At 44.5% G+C, this 21,990-nt stretch overlaps 1 protein-coding gene across 1 annotated transcript; it reads right to left on the minus strand.

The window, feature by feature from the left end:
* Positions 1 to 5,781: 5,781 nt before the first annotated feature.
* Positions 5,782 to 13,550, minus strand: LOC119452766 (uncharacterized). The gene is made up of 2 exons (XM_037714714.2): positions 13,471 to 13,550; positions 5,782 to 7,321 (listed from the first exon to the last, which is right to left on the minus strand). Exon 2 carries the CDS (start codon positions 7,270 to 7,272, stop codon positions 5,782 to 5,784), a length of 1,491 nt encoding a protein of 496 aa, XP_037570642.1. The 5' UTR covers positions 7,273 to 7,321; positions 13,471 to 13,550.
* Positions 13,551 to 21,990: the final 8,440 nt, after the last annotated feature.

A 21,990-nucleotide genomic window follows, 5' to 3' on the forward strand; every position in this document is an offset into this window, starting at 1 on the left:
GGCTACTGCTTTAGGTAAATTGTGTTTTGTATCTGCGCGATGGCCGTTGAGTCTCGTGTGCATTTCTTGTCCAGTCTCACCTATGTATTGCTTGTTACAAGCGGCACATTCTAGACAGTAGACTACGTTGCTTGACGTGCAGGTGAAATTCGAAGTTACCTTGTGAATGTAATCTGACGCTGTACTTTTTACTGTAGTAGTAGAGTGAATATGTTTGCATGTGGAACACCTGGAGCGGCCACAGGGACCGGATGTTGGCTTCGTCTTTGTCCTTAGTTTGGCGTGTACAAGAATGTCCTTGAAATTACTGTTCCGTCTGTAGGCTACTCTGGGCAGGTCGGGAAAGATCTTATTAAGTTTCTGGTTGCTGGTGAGAATTGGGTGGTATTTACTAAGGATATTGTTCACGTTGGGGAGTGCGTTTGAGAATTTAGTAGTAAGAAGAGGCATTGTTGTCCTTGTGATCTTAGGTCGGGGTTTGAGGACCTTGGCTCGATCAAGCTTGGTTGCAGCGGTGTAGGCTTTCTGAAGGGCAGTATTCGGGTAGTTCCTGCTTAATAGGATTTCCTTAAGGTGATCGAGTCTGTCTATGTAGTCATGGTTTTCAATGGAAATGCGACGAAGTCGTGTGGCTTGGCCTTTAAAGATACCTTGTTTGCAATGTCTGGGATGGTGGCTTGTATATTCTAGGTACTGTTGTTTATCAAAAGGTTTTCTATACAGCGTTGTCTTTAGTGTCCCATTATCAATATATATTGTTGTGTCCAGAAAGTTTATGCACTCATTTGAAGATTCCGATGTGAATTTTATTGTTGTGTGAAAAGAATTTAGGAAAGTTACAAATTTATCTAAACTTTCCTGACCATGTTCCCATATTATGAATATGTCGTCTATGTATCGTAGGTATGTGTGGGGCTTGTGGGTGCAACGAGATAGGAAATCCGTTTCTAGAGTACCCATAAATATGTTCGCGTACGTTGGTGCAAAAGGTGTGCCCATACTTGTCCCATGTATTTGTAGATAGTAATTTTCCTCAAATTCGAAGTAATCGAAGTAATTATATGTCAGAACTAGCTCAAGAAGAGACAAGTATACTTCAATAGAGTGTTGTGCATTGTGTTTGGACAGCGTTTCTTTTATCGAGTTTAAACCATCAGGGATTGGAATGTTGGTGTACAGGGCCGTGACGTCTAGTATTGCGAGAATTATGTTTTGCGGTAGTGCGCCTTTTGTATTAATGTCCTCTATAATTCTGAGTAGATGGGGGGTATCTTGTACAAATGACGCAAGTGTTTTCGGAAAGTCACCAAGGAAGTGGTTAAGAAATGTGGAGAGGCTTTCTGTCGGGGTGTTGTTGTTCGGTACTATCGGACGCCCTGGGATATTAGCGGTGTGAAGTTCAGTGGGTCGAATTTTATGAATTTTCGGAAGGAGGTAGAAGCGCCCTGCAGCTTTTTTGCTTGGTTTAAGAAATTTGAATTCTGACGGTGTTATCAATTCATCATCCAAAAGTGATTTCAGCCTGTTGGTAATTTTCAGTGTGTATGGTAACGTCGGATCGTTGTCTAGCTTACGGTAATGCTCAGGGTTGTTTAGCTGTCTGTAAGCCTCGTGCTTGTACTTATCTATCGGCCAAATAACTATACTTCCACCCTTATCTGCTTCCTTAATGACAATGTCGTTCCGGCAACTAAGATTTGAAACGATACGACTCTCTGATAAAGTTATGTTTTTAGGTCGCTTAGCTGTCTTGGATTGGCTTATAATTTCTTTAGTGACAGTTTTAAGGTATAGGTCGAGTTCTACGGCTTGTTCTGGTTCAGGAGTCTAAGTAGATTGGGCTCTAAGTGGGGTCGTCCCGGTGTCTGGTGTGTTGTTGTCGGCGAAAAAATGTCTTATCCGCATTCGTCGGGAAAATTCCGAAAGATCCTTGTGAAGCTCAAATTCATTTATTGTGTTGTTCGTGGGACAAAAGTTTAGGCCCTTGCTAAGTACGCCTATTTCTTCCCTACTTAATGTTTTTGAAATGTCTACAACATTAGACTGATTTAATTTTGGGGAGACTTCAGCCACGTCTGGTATTTGTAGATTCGAGCTCCCTTTTGTTGGCGTGAGGTAGCCATTTGCCTGGAAGGTTGTTTTCTGATTGAAGTTCGCTTTCTTCCTCTGTTTTTGAACCAGTTTTCGAGACTGCTTCGTGGTACTGTTCTAAATCTTTCGTCTCATCCGGTGTCAGAGCTATGTTCTGAAGTCTATGGCTAAAACTTTCCAGTTGTTCTTCGCAGTGTTCCGTGAGTATATTCAAAAGTGAGAAGGAGGCATTGTATAATGTTGTCTGCCAGTTTGCACGATGATGGGGTGGGAGTGTTCCTAGAGCTGGTATAGCCTTCAGGGTTAGTCCCTTGGGGGTTATATTGTTCTGTGTGCAGTCTGTGTACGTTTTCAGATGGAAAGTGTAACACGCACGTTTCTTGGTAACTTTTCTAGCCTACAGAAATTCTGTACTGCGTGGCTGAGAGTGGTTATTAACTTGCAATGACTGTCATTTATTTGCATTTTGGCGGGTAGATCTGCGTGTCGTTTGCTTCTGTTTGGCAGGTTTGTTTCCGCATTGCCTCACTTAGTTCCACCTCTGTTTCTGTTTGAGTCTTTGGGTGTGCAGGCGAGCGTGTGGGTGTCTGTGTGAATGTTTCGGTTATGGATTTTGTGTTGTCTGTGACAGTTGTGTCTGTTTGTACTGCCGTTGCGTGTGCAGGCGAGCGTGTGGGTGTCTGTGTAAATGCTTCGGTTATGAATTTTGTGTTGTCTGTGACAGTGACAGTTGTGTCTGTTTGTACTGCCGTTGCGTGTGCAGGCGAGCGTGTGGGTGTCTGTGTGAATGTTTCGGTTATGAATTTTGTGTTGTCTGTGACAGTCACAGTTGTGTCTGTTTGTACTGCCCTTGCGTGTGCAGGCGAGCGTGTGGGTGTCTGTGTGAATGTTTCGGTTATGAATTTTGTGTTGTCTGTGACAGTGACAGTTGTGTCTGTTTGTACTGCCGTTGCGTGTGCAGGCGAGCGTGTGGGTGTCTGTGTGAATGTTTCGGTTATGAATTTTGTGTTGTCTGTGACAGTGACAGTTGTGTCTGTTTGTACTGCCGTTGCGTGTGCAGGCGAGCGTGTGGGTGTCTGTGTGAATGCTTCGGTTATGGATTTTGTGTTGTCTCTAACAGTTGTGTCTGTTTGTACTGCCGTTCTCGTAAGAATTTCCTACAAAACACCTTGCCAACTATACTCAGTAATGATCCAAAACATTTTTGGCGAACCATTAACCCCGACCGTAAATTACTTGACTCTGCTGGGGAAGTAATCTCTGTTGCCGACTGCCCTAGTGTTAAATAATGATGTATATTGTCGTAATTTTGTTACAACCTCGTGTACAACATTTCCCAACGTGCAGTGTTTTGATTCTTCAACTATGGATCCACGAATTATTCAACCCCTTGGCATCGAAAAAATTATCGAATCATTAAAAGCGTCCTCAAGCCCAGGAATTGATCTCATCAATGCTAATTTCTTAAATGAAACTACCAAAATATATTCTATCCAAGATATTCCAACAATCAATTGATGAATCCATGCTGCCATCCGACAGGAAAGTGGTTCGAGTTAATAAACCAGGAAGTACAAAATCACCCTTAAACTACAGCCCTATTTCATTAACTAGTATTCCGTGTAAAATCCTCTAACACGTCCTTTACATAAACATCGTTAACTTCCTTGATGCTAACTCGTTCTTTTCGAAGGCTCAACATGGTTTCCGTCTATTCCTTACCTGCATGTGAAACACAGCTGGTTTCCTTCACGCACAAACTACATACAGTTCTTGATCGTCGTTCTATAGCTGACTGTGTTTTCCTAGATTTCGCAAAAGCTTTCGAAAAAAGTTTGCAGCAGTTTTCTTCTTTTTAAATTAGGCAAATTGAACATTGATGGGAAACTACTGTCTTGGATCGAATATTCTCTATCCGGACGCTCACAATTCGTGTCTGCTAACGCTTTAAATTCCTCGTTGAGGCCAGTTCATTCCGGCGTACGCCAAGGTTCAGTACTCGGCCCTCCTCTGTTTCCCATTTATATTAATGACTTGCCGTGACCTCTAACATTCACTTATTCACCAATATTTGTGTAGTCTTCCGGGAAATTACTGACCAAAATGATGTTATGATCCTTCAGAACTTAATCAACTCTATATCTAACTGGTGTAAAGTCTGGTTGATGCAACTCAACACAACTAAATTACTTGTCTCCCGCGCAACTTCTTACCCCATTTCCTACTTGCTAGAGAACTCCGCTCTCGAATCCGTAACGCCCTAGGTGTTCACATAACTCCCTCTCTTACTTGGTCTCGTCATATTAGCAAACTAATTAGCAATGCTAACCGCTTGTTAGGTTACCTCCGGCGAAACTTTTAATCTCTTCATGTTTCTTTAAAGTTTCTACTTTACAAAACTCTAGTCCGAAGCTAACTCGAATATGCCGCTTCCATCTGGGACCCAAGCACTGATATATTAACCTCCGCCCTCGAGCTAGTCCAAAATAACTGTGTCCGCTTTATTCTCGGAAACTACAGTCGTACTGCCAGTATCACTTTAATGAAAGAGTCTTTACAGCTTCCGCCACTCGTCTGTTGCCGCAAGTTTACCCGCCTCTTCCACTAAATGTACTACAGTCCCGCCCTGCACCTTATTCTTCCGGCATCATACGTTTCCCCTCATTTCAATAATGCACAAAAGGTGGGAATAATGTCGTGCTTAACGCAAACGGGTTATCAATAATTTATAACCCGCACCTGACAGGACTGGAACCATATTCCGGAATCAGTCATGTCCACTGTTTACTATTCCCAGTTTCATTATGTTTTAAACACATGTTAATTACTGTGCAACTAACCAAGTATCTAATTACGTTTCTTGAATTTTTGTTGTTCCCGCTTGCTTCTCGTCTTTTCAACTAACATTGTTTAAGAAAACAAAGCCTATATTGTATCTCTCTCTTTTTTTTTTCGTATGTCCCACTCTCCTCTGTAATGCCTCTGGCCCTGAGGGTAATACTAATAAATAAACCGTGACACATTGCGGGCGATCACTCAAGTAGGTCACAAGCACGGAATAAGCTTCACCACCTAGGCGATAGCTACACACGTTCTGTAGAAGAATATTGCGGTCATTCGAACTCTTTTAGTAAATTGCCCCTAAGTTGACCGCCAGAAGAACATTGGTGAGCTAGAGAAGGCGGGAAAATGAGAAGTGGCGCGGGGCCGCATTCAAGTTCTCACTTTAGCGTGCCGTGACATCATGAACTTTAACGGCACCTACTCGTACCTAGATAATTTCTTCTGTCGGTAAAGATACTCTACATTGCATTCAGAAAACCCGAATATAAAACTTCGCAAGGTATAAGAGCATTTACCGAGCTACAACAGCGCAAATACGAAAAAAAAAGACAATTGAAACCCGCGGGTCGTCACACTCACGTGCCAACGCCGGGTTCGGGCACACAATGGACAAAAAAAAAGCAACTTTAGTCTTTATTTTTCGTCCTAATAATCATACTGTTACAGCAAAATTAACAAAAATATGTGGATTTTTCTTTTCAATGAATATTTTACTAGTCTAATGGGATTTAGCGTTGTTATTGTCATTGTGTTCACAGAACACGTTCAACCAGAAAATAAATGCGTGCTTCAGAAACGAAAGGCTGGTGGTATAAAGCTATGGAGTCGCGGAGAAAAACCAGCCTTCTAACGGGTGAGGTTAAATCGCAAGCGGAGCTTGCCGTTGGCGATGTAGCCACCGTCTTGCAACGTCGAGGAATCTATGCTTATGCCGGACCCTTCTAGAACGATGTTTGGAAAGGCCGAGCACTTGCAGGCTTTCTTCCACTTGGTTTGATGACACCGTGAGATGTTCTTAGCGGGGTCGGCGGGGTGGATAAGTTCAATGCTGAAGCCCAGAGTCGCGGGCCACGTCAGGAAGTCATCGTACAAGCCTCGCAGCACGCAAGGAGTGAACTCAGCATTGTTCAAGTCAAAGCTCAACAGAAAGCCGGCCAGATATCCGTAGAAATAACCGGACGGACCGGGCAGAGTGAAAGTACGGACAGACCACGTGGTCACGTCGACGGATGCGGTCCACTCGAGAGGCGACGAGACGTTGGTCACGTCGTTGGTGGCAGCGAGCGACGTGACGGCCAGCAGTTGCATGGACCTGGCCAAGTCCTTTCCGGACACCGTTTCCTTCTTGGAGAGTGTCTCTTGAAACAAGTCGATCTTGCGGCTGACTTCGCAGAGTAGACGGCTTCGCGAGCTCGAGGCGGCCTGCGCGTCTTGTGCCCTCGTCCTCTGTTGGGCGAACGTTTCCGCGGCCGCGTTGCACTCGCGTTTTAAAACGGCCGCTGCGGTGCGTTGGCTTTCATCCAGGGCGGTCCTAATCTGCGAGGAGAGTGCGGCCCGGTGTTGAGCCAGTATAGCCCTAGTCTGGACTCCGGCGCGCCTCTCAATGTCTCCCACGTGGGTGCGAACAAAGCCCCAGCTCGGGTGCGACTCTTCGCTCTGGCCTTCATCGTTGAGGCTCCATTCGATGCGAAGGAGGGTATTGTCCATTTGAGAGAGTCTGTACACGACAGAACTGCATCCGTCGCGGCAGAGGTGGTCCTGGAGAACTTCGAGGCTTTCCAGCAAGGACCCGATATGTTCGGCGATCAGTTTGAGTGGTTCTTCCAACTGCACGGTGACCGCGCAAGCTGTTCTAGGCGGTTCTTGGCGTGAACGCTGCGGCAGGCAACCTGAGTGCCTGTGTTCAGCCATATGCCGCTGCCGGAAGGTGATGCCGCAGCGCTGACAGGTCGTGGCGTGGAACCGGCAGTCGTTTTGGAAGTGGTCCACCATGTCGGCCGCTTCGCCTTCGAAACCGCACCCGTTGGGCGTGTTCCAGCAGAGCACTCTGCGAGCCATTAGCTCGGCGCTGCTGAAGTCCATCCACGTGAGGTCTTCTTCTCTGTAGGGCTGCTTGTCCACGGGGCAACAGTGTCCGTATTTCTGCTCGTGCTCGTCGTAGCAGGGTCGGCAGAGCGGGTGGTGGCAGGACAGGATGACCAACGTGGAAGGCACCATTCCGCAGGCGCAGCACATCCTCGTCGAAGGGAAGGCGTTCACAAAGGCGGTGGCGATCCGGTCCAGGGCGGTGCCGAAGCCGAACACCCTTTGTATGGTGGCCCCGACTGTGGAAGTCATCGTGGCTGGCTTGGGCCTTGCTCGCTTCACAGCCGACTGTGGCCGGCGTCTGCAATATAGAGTCACCAAAGGTTGTCGATGATTATACACGTCGAAATAAAGCAGATGCGGCAAATTCCCCGCACAGGCTATCTAGACATTCGAGACGACAGCATGCTTATGACGAACACTCTGCATGATGTACACCCGTGAGCGAAAATATGCGGACCACAGATTGCGCGATAAAGCTGATTTTATCCTCTGCCTGTGAATAGAACTTGAAATTTAGGACTTGGAATTGCGAACTTTCCGGTACACTCGTCAATTTCAGCTTATGCGTGTTAATACGAAGAAATTTCGTTTTCTCCGTGACCCTGTGGTCAGTTTACTTTTGCTAACACGTGTACAGTGCTTAAAAACTGAAACGCGATAGAATAGCAACGAACGGCCTTTACGCGTAATTACATGAAAACGCGACGCGTAATTGATGCCGCATCCGGTTTCTGAGCATGACATAGCTCCAAGTTTGCGTTTTAGAGTCCAAATGAGGTCGCTGTTACAAGCGCAGGGGAACCTGAAAATGAAACAACGCATTGGACTAATAGGGAAATTGTTCGCGTATTATAACTGCGCAAAGTCTGTCGGCCCCACCAATACCTTATTTGAGAATTTACACAGTTGTCGGCAAGCCAAGGAAATTGACATAAACGCGTTACTCCACACTGTCTTTTCATACAGAGAGCGTTAATACAGTTAACCACTTTATAAGGTGCAAAAAAAATATGAAAACACTGATTTCGCGGTTCCCTCTTGTGATATGTACACAATTGCCCTTCCGACCGTTCACAAGTAGTATCAGTGGGATATTACATGCATAATGACATTAGAGAGAATTTCGATAACGTTAACGATATCGGACGCCACTACGGGCTCCGTTAATTTTACGAGAACCATTCCCACCGGTTAACTTATTCTCTTATTATACAATGAAATAATGAATTTATATATTTAGTGCCTGCTTCGCCTATAGTGTCATTACAGCAGGGGTTATACATCCTATGTAGCAGAATATAATTCACACTCAAATATAGCGCACAATGCGCGAAGTAAATCCTCATTGCGCATTATGTAAACATTTACAGGCGGCAAAGAGCATTCCATTCTCATATGGTCCAAAGAAGAAACTGAAACGAATAACGCAGCGCGTCAACTCTAAGAGACAATTCATAAATTTTAAACTATGGCCTCCTCTTTGCGATATATGTGATGGTGGTATAATGTACGCTTCTCTATCTATACCTGTTTTAGAATTATGAATAGCATATGCTGTGGGAAAAAATATTAAAGCCATTTGCTTCGGTCTTTCCATTTCAGCTCAAGTACTCTTACTCTCAAGCATGCTAAGCTATTTAGTATAATTTCGCATTACAAATCGAACTGCCATATTCTAAGCGTTTTCAAGCATGTCGCACTACCCATGCAGTGTGACATGCTTGAAATTGACATACATGATTGACGGGCACGCCTGCCGTATTGAGCTGAACGTGCAAAAAAAAAAAAAAGGACAGACACCAAGACCTGGTCGTGCCAGATAAAGAAAAGGGAAAAACAGAAGAAACACGAAAGAGGAAGAAATAAACTACAAATATTAACACGTGGTGCAATAAGCATGAAATAAAAAAAAGCAAGGCACAATAATGTGGGTGGTTCGGTCCGCTCCCCCACTGGAATAGTGGGCATTCTGTCAACACTACACACGTGTTCGGCTTGCCTATGCCGGGATTCAGTTCTTATTTAGCTAATTTAACTTATGGACAAAGAAACGAGAGGTTTCCCATGTGTTCATTTATGCCGCACGTGATTGTTCTAAATTTGTGGATAAAATAGGACTCTTTGTTCCCGTTCACGAGAAGAGCGGAAGCCTGCCTGGAGAAGAGTGACACGTATTTTGTCAAATAAATGCTCAGGCAGACTAATATGTTTTGAAAATGGGAGATGTGGTAGTGCGCGGGTGTGAGCTCTGTGGTGATTTAGAGGGAGTCTGAAGGCGGTTCCAGTCTGGCCTATATACTGTTGGTCGCAGACTTCACAATGTAGCATGTAGGTCGCATTGTGGCTGTCACAATTTAGAGGTCCCTTAATTTTGAATATGAAATCAGAGGAAGTAGCCTTAGCAAGACAGGTTGAAGTCATGTGCTTGCAGACCTTGCAGCGTGGTTTACCACAAGGTCTGCAGCCTGATTCTATGTTTTGAACCGTGGTTGTTCTAGCTCTGACGAGGATATCTCTTAGTTTCCTTCCCCGGCTAAGCGTGTGCTCAGTTGAAGACAAGCGAAGACAAATTGAAGACAAGCGTGTGCTCAGTTGAATAATATTAAAGTGTTTGGCTAGGATGTTGTTCACGTGCGGTAATGTAGACGAGTAGGTGAGGATAAAGGTTGGTTTGGTTTTTAGTATGGCAGGGGCTTTGAGCCCGTCAAAATTTCATTTCTGTCTAAGGCTTGTGCTCGACGTATAGCATCATCAATAAGACGCTCCGGGTAGTGCCTCGCCACCAGGGCCGTTCTGAGCTCCTTTGCGTGACATTGGAAGTCTTTCTCGTCAGAGCAGATGCGGCGGTATCGGTGGGCCTGTGAATACAGGATGGCCTTCCTGCAATGTTGTGGATGGCAACTTTTGAAATGAAGGTATTGGTGGCGGTCTATTGGCTTCTTATATAAGGTTGTGAATATGCGATTATCTTTAATTTGTGTGTACTTAGATTTAGGTGCACGTTAAAGAACCCCAGGTGGTCCAAATTTCCGGAGTCCCCCACTACGGCGTGCCTCATAATCAGAACTGGTTTTGGCACGTAAAACCCCATAATTTAATTTTTAATTTGTACCGTGACATAATAGCTGTAAGTGAAAGAGATGGACAGATGAACTGAATTAAAATCTGCTACAAATATAAGGAGACTTTCTTCGTCGTGGTGCCAAATAAAGAATATGTCGTCTAAGAACCTTTTGTATAGATGAGCGGCTTCAAACGTCTGGCAGCAAGAAAAGGTTCTTCAAGTGATGCGATAAAAATATTCGCATAATTAGGAGCCATCTTCGTGTCCATTGCCGTTCGGCTTATCTGGAGGAAGTATTTCTCGTCAAATTCGAAGTTATTGTATCCTAGTACTAACCGAAGTAGCGTTGACAGAGGGTCCTCGTCTAGACTTACAGGCGTGTTTGCCTTCATGTAAGCGTTGACTGTTGCGTCAATGTCATCTGGTTTTGGTATGTTTGTGCATAGGGATACTACATCCATTGTCACCAGGAAGCTTTCTTTTGAGATCTCGAGTCCAGTTATTGTGCGAAGAAATTGGTTGATGTCCTGAATGTCAGATGGAATGGTCGGAACTATGCCCTTAATTATGAAGTCCAAGGCGCTTGAAATTCTTACGGTTACCGTGCCGTTGCTTGAGAGCTCAGAATGACAGGCGTGCTCGTCAATCATCTCTGTCAAACACGCTTAACAGCGACCGTGTCAATGACATGTCTACTGCCACATTTGACGGCAATGCACCAGGCACGTTGTCGATCTGGCAAAAGCGGGTGTAACGGGGACCGCATCAAAGACCTGCCCACTGCCAATGATGACAGGAACGCGTCATGCAGAACCCCGTTACCACCAAGTAACCTCTCTGGCCATCGGCTCTCTCCCTCATGTTTTTTTATTTTCTGTTTTCTCTCTCTCCTCTCTCTTTTTGGCGCCTTCTTTCTCTGCCTGAAGATATAAAAAGGCTGTTGCGAGAATTTCTTCTATCCCTTGAAAAAGGTCGGTCCACCGACCGAAACTGTTGGGTAAATGAGCCAAAGATGACCACGAAGTTTTGCTTCTCATTTTATACATACATACATACATACATACATACATACATACATACATACATACATACATACATACATGGTGTCCCAGCTATCACGCAGCACGATTTTAAAAAAGAACGGCATTACGCGAAGCAGACCTAGTGTGTATTGTTTCCAGTACAGTGGAGTTGCCGCCAGTAATTTTTTCGTTACTGACACTTAATTAGGCTAATTGCAATTAATTATCTAACTCGCGAAGTACTGTCGTAATTATCAAAGTGTCAATGAGAAAGTTGTAGAGCAACATTGAAAAACTACCGATACAGCTTTCTGTTGCTCAATACGTGGTGCATAGAAGTGTTTTTCCGAGCGTGAAAGAAGCTCGCAAATGCATGCAAAGTGCCTTGAGCGGCCAGCCGCGCGGCAATTCTGCGTGTATTCGCGGGCTTCTTTCACACTCGGAAAAACGCATTCACTGCTTAGCCCTAAGGGCAACACAAAGCAATGTCATACGAAGTAAGGTGAGCGGCTTTGGTAGCAATATGAATTGTAGTATAATACATGAGCTTAGTAAGTAAGAAGCTGTACGTGATGCGGTGTAGGCAGACCGACGTGAAGGGAGACTCGATGACCACGACAAGGCGCGTGTGAAACGCCTGCGTACAACGCTCACATCGGCAACGCACGCTTCGCTACGACGCCGTTTGAGCAGAGCGTTAGGTTTCGTCTGCTGCTTGCGTTGTCGTTCTACAGCCACGCTGATAGCGCGCGGCCGGCGTCTATGGAAGACGCGCGTGTCAAACAGTTTCACCCGAAAGGCGAAGCATCAATTGCAATAGCAAATTAGCCGAGAGCTATACGAAGTAAGGATAGTAGTTTTATCAGCTGTACAAACTTCGACATCACCAGCAACGCTGGTGAGGGACGGGAGCAGCACCAGCAACGCTCCCTCCCGTCCCCCCGCGGCCTTTCGCGCGACGGAAGTCGCGTTTGCTCTTTATAAATGGTGATTGTTAAGGAGGAAAGAGATGCGTATTTGTGCAGCCCTTCAGGGAGCATGGCGCAGAACGCGCGTGTGCCTTCCGCCGTGCGTTCGCTCCCCGTGAAAGTGCGCGTGCCTCGCGCCCTTTCACTCGCAACAGCATACGGCGCACGGCGACAATTTCATCGCCGTTGACGTCATACGGAACCTCACGGCGACGGCAGAAATCCGCTTTGGTGTGTCCATATAATTGCTATCGCAATAAAACACCCAGGTACAGTGCACTAGTTGCGCGTTAAAGAACCCTGCAGGTAGTCAAAATTTCAACCGGCGCCCCACACTATACGGCTTGCCTCATAATCAGATCGTGGCCCGTCAGATCGAGAATTTATTTTTTTCTACATATTTCGGCACGAAGTAACCGACGTTAATTTGAGGGCTATAAGAAAGGCCCTAAAATAAGTGCTGCGGTTTAATTTTGACCTACCAGGGATGTTCATTGGACATCCAAAGAAAGCACTGTACTCGATTAACTGTCGAGAATGGAACACTGGAAGGAGACAAGACGAGAGCTCGCCTTTGTTTTGTCTCCCCTCCGGTGTTGCTTTGCTTCGCGCTACCATTCTCCACAGTAAATGGGACGTCCCAAACTCCGATCCCCTTCTAAACTGTACGCGAGAAGTTTTGTGTTCTGCCTTCGTCGATATGCGGTCGCCGCCGTCTGGACCCGAACAAGGAACCTCGTGCCGCGCGAGTTAAAATTAAAAAATACAAAATCCCTTGCAAAGAGTGACATATAAAATACAATATCCATTTACAAAGAGTGACATTAGTAAACTATAAAATGTTTAATGAAAGGCCGTTAGTTTCATTTATAACTCTTACAAACACACATCCATCGCCCAGCTCCTTGGACTAAGTGTACTGCCGTCTGTAGTACAAAGAAACCGTAAATGCCCGCTTAAACTTCTGTTTCAACTAATCAGTGGTCATTACGGAATCGACGCATAACATATTCTCACTTATTCTACTGGTTATACCACACGGAAACGGTACTTCCGGTCCGTAACACCCTTTCTTCAAAGAAATAATTGTTGCAACTATTCCTTAGTTTGCTAGGATTGTCACCATTCTGACGACATTGTAAAACAATAATCCCTGTGATTATTCTAATAAGACTTAAATTAACCATGCTTTTTTGTTGTTGTTGCTCACGTAAATTGATCTCATCACTCTCAATTTCTTTCTTTTTTAAATGAATATTTGTAATTCCATCTTATATATGCTTATTGTGCTTCCAAATACGTATCCACCCGGTAAAGATCTTGGCAACAAGACTGCAGTATTATTAACAAACAAACAAATAAATAAATAAATAAATATTGGGCAACAACTCACCCGACGGCGGTCCACGAAGTGGCGACGCTCAAGGAGTCACACGTGACACGAACAAAAACTGCTTGGGCGCACGCGACCCTTGCTCCTCTCCTCACAACTGAGAACTGACTCGCGTGGACGCTTTCCTTGGTGCATCTTTGAGACCGAAGTGCCCGTGTGACGCCGCTGCAGAAAGTAGTGCCACATATCGCGCGCATTTTGCTATCATGAAATACAGATCTAAAGAAGCGCTTCATTTACCGTAGGATGCAAATTGAAGAGATACACAATGTTTTCGAGTCACTATCTTTGCGACGGTGCCGAAATGGCGGTCGTCGCACCTTTTACGCGCATCTCGCAAAAGCAAAATGGCGTCCGCGTCGTTTTCCGGCGCCCGTTTGTCTTCCCAGAAGCCGATGACAGACTTCAACGACGAAGCAGACGAGAAAACTGGAGCGTAGTTTTTTTATGCCGGCCGATTTAATTGTCGCTGCTTTCGTGAATTGGAGCTACGCAAAATCAGAGGACATCGTAAGCGACGATTATTTCGCCCAGGCGCAGGGCAAGGCCGGACTCCTCATAAACTAAAAGCCCGACTGGTGGTGGGCTTCACAAACGTGGCGAGCTGCCCTACTGGAAAGTCGTTGAGGATATGATGCGTAAACATTGCAACAGAATTACCCGTCTGGTTGGAAAAAATTGATTAAGACTTAGAGATTGACTCCCTTACCAAATAAGGAAATTTACTAGCCCGACGTTTCGGAACCAATTCGGCTCCTTCTTCAGGGGGTATTCTTCGGAGGTGGCGGTGTGCCGCTTTTAAAAGGTCCATCGTAAGAAAGAAGAGGAAGGGGGAGAGAGCGTAACGTGGGGAGACACTTGACAGGGCACCTGTTCTTGACAGACGAAAGAGGTGATAGGTGGCGGGGGAACGAGATGTTTTAGTGTTGGCGACCTAGAGCGGGGCGCCCTTTCTCCCTTTCGTCGCGTCTGCAAGGCCATGGATATACAAAGAAGGAAGGATGCCCTTCACGCGGTTTACATTACCCGCCGTATTCTGAGTATGCCATGACTCCAGTAGTAGCCTTTTTCGCCTGTTGGTCTCTGTTTGAAGGATTTGGGTTTCTTGGAAAGAAATCTTGTGGTCGGTGTCTTCGGAATGTTCGGCGACGGCGCTGCATATTCGGTTGAATTTTCTGACGTCATATTCGTGTTGTCTGATTCTTTTAGATTTTTGGTTTCCCCAATGTACGACGCCGGACAGTCGGCACAGATGATTTTATATACGACGCCTTGAGCTTTTTCTTTTGGTGGACGGTCTTTTGGTTTAGAAATGAGGATATTCAACGTGTTCATCGGTTTGTGCGCGACTTTTAGGCCTTCTTTTTTTAATATTCGGCTGAGAGCTTCGCTGGTACCTTTGACGTATGGGATGGACACGCGTTTCTGTGCTCGAGGGGAAGGAAACGGTTGGAGGTCTCGTAGTTTTTTTTTTTTTTTTTTTTTTTTGTCGGGTGGTTTTTTGAATGAATTCCGTTGTATAGCCATTCCTTTTATGTTCGTTGAGAACCGTTCTCCTTTCTTTCTTTTGATTTGATTCCAATGTGCAATGAGTTTCGGCTCTTTTTAATAAAGAATTTGCGACCGATGCCTTGTGGTTTGCCGGATTTGCCGGATGTGGTTTGCTGTTCTTGACAGCGCACCTGTAAAGAACAGGTGCCCTGTCAAGTGTCTCCCCACCTTACGCTCTCGCCCCCTTCCTCTGCTTCTTACGATGGACCTTTTAAAAGCGGCACACCGCCACCTCCGAAGAATATCCCCTGAAGAAGGGGCCGAATTGGCTCCGAAACGTCGGGTTAATAAATTCCCTTATTTGGTTGGAGTCAATCTCTAAGTCGTTGAGGATATGATGCGGCGACTCGAACACTGATGGGGCACACGAAGTGGCCCAGAAAACGGGCAAAACGGCCACTACAATTAACATCCTGGTTTTCTTTTGTTTGTTTGTTTTTTCTCTCTCTCTACAGAATGTTTTTTTTTTCTTTTCTTTTTCTGTAACTTGGAGGTCAGATCCCGGCCTTATCTCTCCGTAGACCGCACGATACCACTGATCTCCACTAGGTTAGATCAGTCACGGATACCAAAAGAAAGGCCACATCGATCATCGTCATTATCATCATCTGATGTTGGCATCAGGCGTCACTCAAATAATCTGGGCTATCAGATCTGGCATATCATTGCAGAAGGGATCCGTACTATCTCGTTTCAAACAGAAATAGTTTTCAAAACTGGTAACCAGTTGAGGCGAGGATTAGCAGCGGCCTTCCATATCAGGTAAATCGGACATGTATGCGTGATAAGGGATTTGCGTTTACCTATTATTTACACAAGTGTTCGTTTGGCATTCGAACAATATTTTATGTTTGCTTACGATTAACTATCACTATCGTGTGTTTTCTTTCTTTTTTTATCTCCTGTTTTTTTTTTTTCCTTTCTTGCTCCATATGCGCGATTACTTTGCTGTTTATATGTATATGTGAACATTGTTCGACGAAAATTCTTCCTTTGCGAGCAAATGCGAAAACACCCGTGTACTTAGATTTAGGTGCACGTTAAAGAACCCCAGGTGGTCCAAATTTCCGGAGTCCCCCACTACGGCGTGCCTCATAATCAGATTGTGGTTTTAGCACGTAAAACCCCATATTTAATTTTTTTGCAAGGGAACAAGAATTCAGGATCGCCAGTCAGCCTCTAGAGTCTGTAAAGTAGTACGTTTATCTAGGTCAGTTACTCACAGGGGACCCCGATCACGAGAAATAAATTTACAGAAGAATAAAATTGGGTTGGAGTGCATACTGGAAGCATTGCCAAATCCTTACTGGGAGCTTACCACTGTCGTTGAAAAGAAAAGTGTGCAATCATTGCATTCTACCGTTGCTACCATATCGGGCAGAAACTTGGAGGTTAACAAAGAAGCTCGAGAACAAGTTAAGGGCCGCACGAAGAGCGATGGAACGAAAAATGTTAGGCTTAACTTTAAGAGACAGGAAGAGAGCGGTGTGGATGAGAGAGAAAACGGGGATAGCCGATATTATAGTTGACATTAAGAGGGAGAAATGGAGCTGGGCAGCCCATGTAATGCGTAGGATGGATAACCGGTGGACCATTAGAGTTACAGAATGGATAGAAAAAAAAAGGGGGGGGGGGGCGCAGTCGAGGACGGCAGAGAGAGAGAGACGATTATTAAATAAAGTAAATTGTACATGCATTAAAATGCAACCCGAGTGGTTTTTCCGGTGAGGTGCCAAGATTAGGTTAATGGTTTTCCTTCTTGTAAGGTAGATGAGCAAGCTGTCATATCTAGCTTTGCGGTGTTGAGGGGTCCCTCTTGGAAGGATCCAGTCATCGAGTGTGACGACTGAGCTCTGCAGCCCAGCAAGGGAGATTATTCGCAGTGAGGATAGGCCATAGCAAGTCGTGTGCTGTGGCTGGCACATCCGTGCCGGTGCGTAGACGGCGGAGTGCCACGCGTTCCCGGCGTGGAAGCCCAGGAGGGAGGGGGTCATGGCCTTCGGGCAGAAGCGCTTGTAGAGCAAGCTCTCTATGCTGTCGGAGCTGCGGGTGAGCATCGACAGCGGCGACATCTTCTGCCGATTGGGCTGCAACGGAAAACTAGGTGGGGCGATGAAGTTTGGAAATTTGCAGGCGCAAGTTGGAATCAGCTAGCGCAAGACAGGGGTAATGGGAGATAGCAGGGAGAGGCCTCCGTCCTGCAGTGGACATAAATATAGGCTGATGACGATGACGACGAGGACGTACATTACCATGCGCATTTCGAGAATTTCCCTGTCCATCCCATAGACATGTAGGGCCCCTCGTGTCTGTCCTGGTTTACTGCTTCGCCCTTGCAACGAAATTAACCGAATACCGACGTGCCCGTCATGGCACCCTTCTTGACCGTACCTTAGTTGAGGAAGTGCTCTGTCAACGTCACATTTGCCGTTTTCAACGCATAGCAACGTGAGCGCTGCGTTCACCTCCCAGCGCACCAGCACCACCGTTTACATGTGCGCGACGTGTGGCACATGTATTCATGTAATATAACGTCATGTGATTGTCATATTGATGTAATAACGCGGTTACCAAAGAGGCAACAAGTTTTCGTTCACTAAGGGCCGGAAAGCGCTTAATTTGTTATTTAGACGCTTAATTTGCACTATTTCTTCGCATTCCAAAGCACTTTGGTCCCTGATTTATCGTATCTGCGTGGTGTAATTAAACGATCATTCGGCGCTCTGTTTTGACGTAAAATATTGTCAGCCTATAAACCGGAGAATCAAAAAGAGCCTTCGCAATTACAACAAAGCCAACTTTGAAGCTATTAATAATGAACTGCATAGATTTCTAAACGTTTTCTGAGATGATTTCGGAAGTCGAACAACCGAGACTAGATGGAATACGTTTACAACGTAAGTGCATGAAATAATTGACAGACACGCACAGCTGCAACGCAAAAAGATTAGCACAAGTGACCGATCGGGTATCTAAAGTGCCACATGATTCATGTTTCAGAGACATGACACTCTCTCGTTTCCGGCGTGCTAGGGCACAACAGCGTCGCCTGCCGCTATTAATCTTATCGGTCACTTGCGTCAATCGTTTTCCGCTGCAACTGTATATCTATGCGCACTATTTCTTCGCATTGCAAAGCACTTTGGTATAACTCGCATTTAAAACGACTTTGTAACGAAAAAAAATGCTCTATCGCTCTGCCACGCATTCTCCCTACGGAAAGCAGCAGTAGGTCGCATATGTGAAAGCGAATAATGATTATGTCTTCGCATTGAAACGTTCTCGTAAAAATTTCCTACAAAACACTTTGCCAACTATACTCAGTAATGATCCAAAAAAGTTGCAGTGGCTTAGCTCGGCTTAGCCATGATTTATTTATTTATTTTAATCATACTGTCAACCCTCTGTTGAGGGTTCTTACAGGGAGGGTTTTAAATACAGACAAATCATATATACAGGTACATCAAGTAGAAGCGAAATCAGAGAAATACGGGTTCAACGATTTTTCAAATTCACAAACATCACTGGCATTTGCCACAAAGCTTGGTAACGCATTCCAAAGTTCAATCACGGCGGGGAAAAAAGAATAGCGGAACACATCACTGTGAGCAAAGTATGGTCTCAAAACATATTGGTGATTGGCACGACTGCTTCGTTTCCCTGGGAGTTGCACGTACTCATCTTTGTTAATTTTCAAATGACCATGTAGTATCCTGAAAAACACTTTGAGCCGATTCCTTTTCCTTCGTGTTTCTAGTGTTTCCAATTCACATGACTGCAACATCTGTGTGACAGAATCTAATCTGCGGTACTTTGCGCATATGAAGCGCGCAGCACGACGTTGAACTTTTTCTAGCCTTGTAGTCAATGCGTTTTGATGAGGGCTCCAGATGACTGAGGCATATTCAAGTAACGGCCTAACAAAAGTTTTGTAAGCTATCAGCTTTACATCTCGCGAAGCTTGATGTAGTTTTTGCCTTAAGAAACCTAGTTTCTGGTTCGCTTTCGAGCACACATTTTCTATGTGCGTATGCCATGTCAGATTATGCGTGACTGTAACACCCAAATATTTAAACTGGTTAGCACGAACTAACAAATTACCATCGATGTAATAGTTAAAAGGTAGGACGTTTACTTTTCTAGTCATATGTGTGTATGTTGATTTAGAGTAGTTTATTTTCATTCCCCATAAATTACACCATTGACTGAAATTTTCTAAACAACGACTAATTCTGAGTTGATCCTGAACATTGGTTACGGTAGAATAAATTAGGCAGTCATCTGCAAAAAGCTTCAGTTTCACCGGTTGTTCAACAACACATGGGATATCGTTGATATATATATATAAGAAATAACAGTGGACCCAACACCGATCCCTGAGGAACACCTGATAGCACTTGGAGTGGACTCGACAAACTGCCATCTAAACTTACGGTCTGTTTGCGATCATTTAAGTATTCTTTTATCCAAAGCACTAGCCTTTCATCGATACCTATTTCTCTCAGTTTAAAGATCAGCTTATCATGCGGCACTTTATCAAAGGCTTTTGCAAAATCTATACAAATGACGTCAATCTGGTGCTTCTCGTCTAAGGCTGCAGCGAGATCATGAACCACTTCGATTAATTGTGTATTGGTGGATAGTCCAGTACGGAAGCCATGCTGGTATGAGTAAAGTAATCTATTCTCTTCTAGAAATTTTAAGATGTGTTTTGCGATGATGTGCTCCAGAAGTTTACAACTGATACATGTGAGTGAAATGGGACGGTAATTATTTACAAGCGTGCGATCACCGCCTTTGTACACTGGTATAACTACGGCCCTGCGCCAGTCCTTGGGTAATGAATGCGTATGTAATGATTTCTCGAAATTATCGTTAGGTAGTAGGACATCCACTCGGCATAGCGTTTCAGAAAATCAGCAGAAACCCCGTCGGGTCCACTAGATTTTTTTGCATCTAAATTCAGCAGCAATTCGAATACTCCCTCTTGTTTGATTACAAGATTTTCCATTGGATAATGTATAATATACTGTAAATGCTCGCCTGTATTCGCGTTTGTGTTGTTAGTAAACACAGACTGAAAGAAGTAATTGAAATGCTCAGCAATGTCGGCAGTCTTTGTTAACGTTCCAGTGCCTTTTACGATTTCTTCAATTTTATCTTTCCTACTGCTGAGATATCTCCAGAATTTTTGTGGAGAACTTTTTAGGAACCCTGTCAGTGTTTTTTCAAAGAACTGCTTTTTGGATTGTGTCAGAGTACGTCTTAATTCTGCACGAAGTCTCGCTATTTCGTCCGAACCCTTTTTCTTTTTACGCAGTCGTTTTAGCTTTCTTTTCATGTGAATAATACCGCGGGTAATCCAAGGACGGCGCTGTTTAGACTTCTTTTTTTTGAGTTGGCACAAATCGGTCCACACAATGTTTTACTACATCCTTAAATTCATGCCATAGCTCATCTACAGATTTTTCCTTTGCGTGGTGCTCAAATTGGCCGAACGAAAATTCCAAAAAATCTAAAATTGAGTTGTCATCTGCACGTTTGTAGTTTTTTATCGTAATTACAGTAGAGTATTTCTTATGGGGCACATTGCTAGCGGTCACATTCACTACAATCATTTTGTGATCAGAAATACCGTCCTCAATTGTCAACAAATGATTTTCTATATTATTGGATAGGAACACTAGGTCCAACAATGACCGCGACCTAGAAGTTATTCTTGTATCCTGTTGAACGATTTGATTCAGATTAAAAGAAAACATTAAATCTAGTAGTTTATCAGCGCTGGATGCTTCAACGCCGCTGCAAGCTAGGTCCTGCCAGTTAATGTGTGGTAAATTGAAGTCTCCGGCCATAATTAACCGTGTGTTCCTATGTACATTGTCGCACAAGAATGCGCTCAGTTGGTTTAGCATGTCCAGGGAAGTCGCAGGTGGCCGATATATTGCACCGACGAGATAAACAACACCTTGAAAAGAAATCCTGCACCAAACTGTTTCAGGGATGTCACTATCAATTAGGGTCGCATGGACAGAATTTTTTATTATGATACACACTCCTCCGCCACGTGAATCGCGGTCCTTCCTAAACATTTGGTAACCAGGGGGAATAATTACGTCATTTTGTATACCACAGTGCAGCCAGGTTTCTGTTATCAAAACCATATGAGGGCTCTGTGAAAGCAGTAGAAATTCCAGATCAGTTATTTTGTTAACGATGCTGCGTGCGTTTAAAACAAGAAAACATAGCTATGACGTAGGTGACGAGCTGGGCGTCACCATCGAACTTCCTGAATCGTCCAAGTTAGGCGGGCGGCTAGCCGTATCAACTTTTTTCTGTTTTTCTTTACCGGATCTACTTTCTTCGTGTCCACATAGTGTGCGCTTATCTTGTGTGAGGTCCCAAGTGTACATTTTGTCTTTTATTTTAAGTTTATCGTAGATAAGCTTGACTTTCGTGCCTTTTGACCGATCCGATGCTGCACTTTCCCATAGCTTTCTTCGTATTTCCGCTGTTTCTTTAGCATAGTCTTGGCTGACACGAACATTAGTGCCCTTCAGTTTAAAACAGTTCTTTAGTACACTGTCCTTTTCCCTGGAATCAAGGAACTTCATAATTGGTCTTGACCTATCCGGATTCGCTTTTCCAATACGGTGAATTCTCTCAACTGTCCTGACGGGGACCCCCAAAGTATTGTCAAAAATACCGTCTAGGACCTGTTCTCTGAGTTTAATTTCTGTTTCATCAGCACTTTCACTGATTCCAAATACTAGGAGGTTGTTACGCCTACTTCTGTTTTCATACTCGATTAACTTCAATGCTTGCTGTTGGACAACAGATTCCAATTTTTCAATTTTGTTGCTCATCTCCTCAAACAAAGTCAGAATACCCTGTAACTTATCAGTTTTAGCATTAACAGCCGCAACTTCCTCTCTTGTTTGGTCCATCTTGCGGTCTCCAACCTCCTGC

Source organism: Dermacentor silvarum, chromosome 5 (assembly GCF_013339745.2).
Source record: "Dermacentor silvarum isolate Dsil-2018 chromosome 5, BIME_Dsil_1.4, whole genome shotgun sequence".
Classification (NCBI taxonomy): Eukaryota; Metazoa; Arthropoda; class Arachnida; order Ixodida; family Ixodidae; genus Dermacentor; species Dermacentor silvarum.

What these genes read in the sequence shown, in the direction of transcription:
- LOC119452766 (XM_037714714.2), bottom strand. Translation starts at nt 7,272, where the DNA reads ATGACTTCCACAGTCGGGGCCACCATACAAAGGGTGTTCGGCTTCGGC.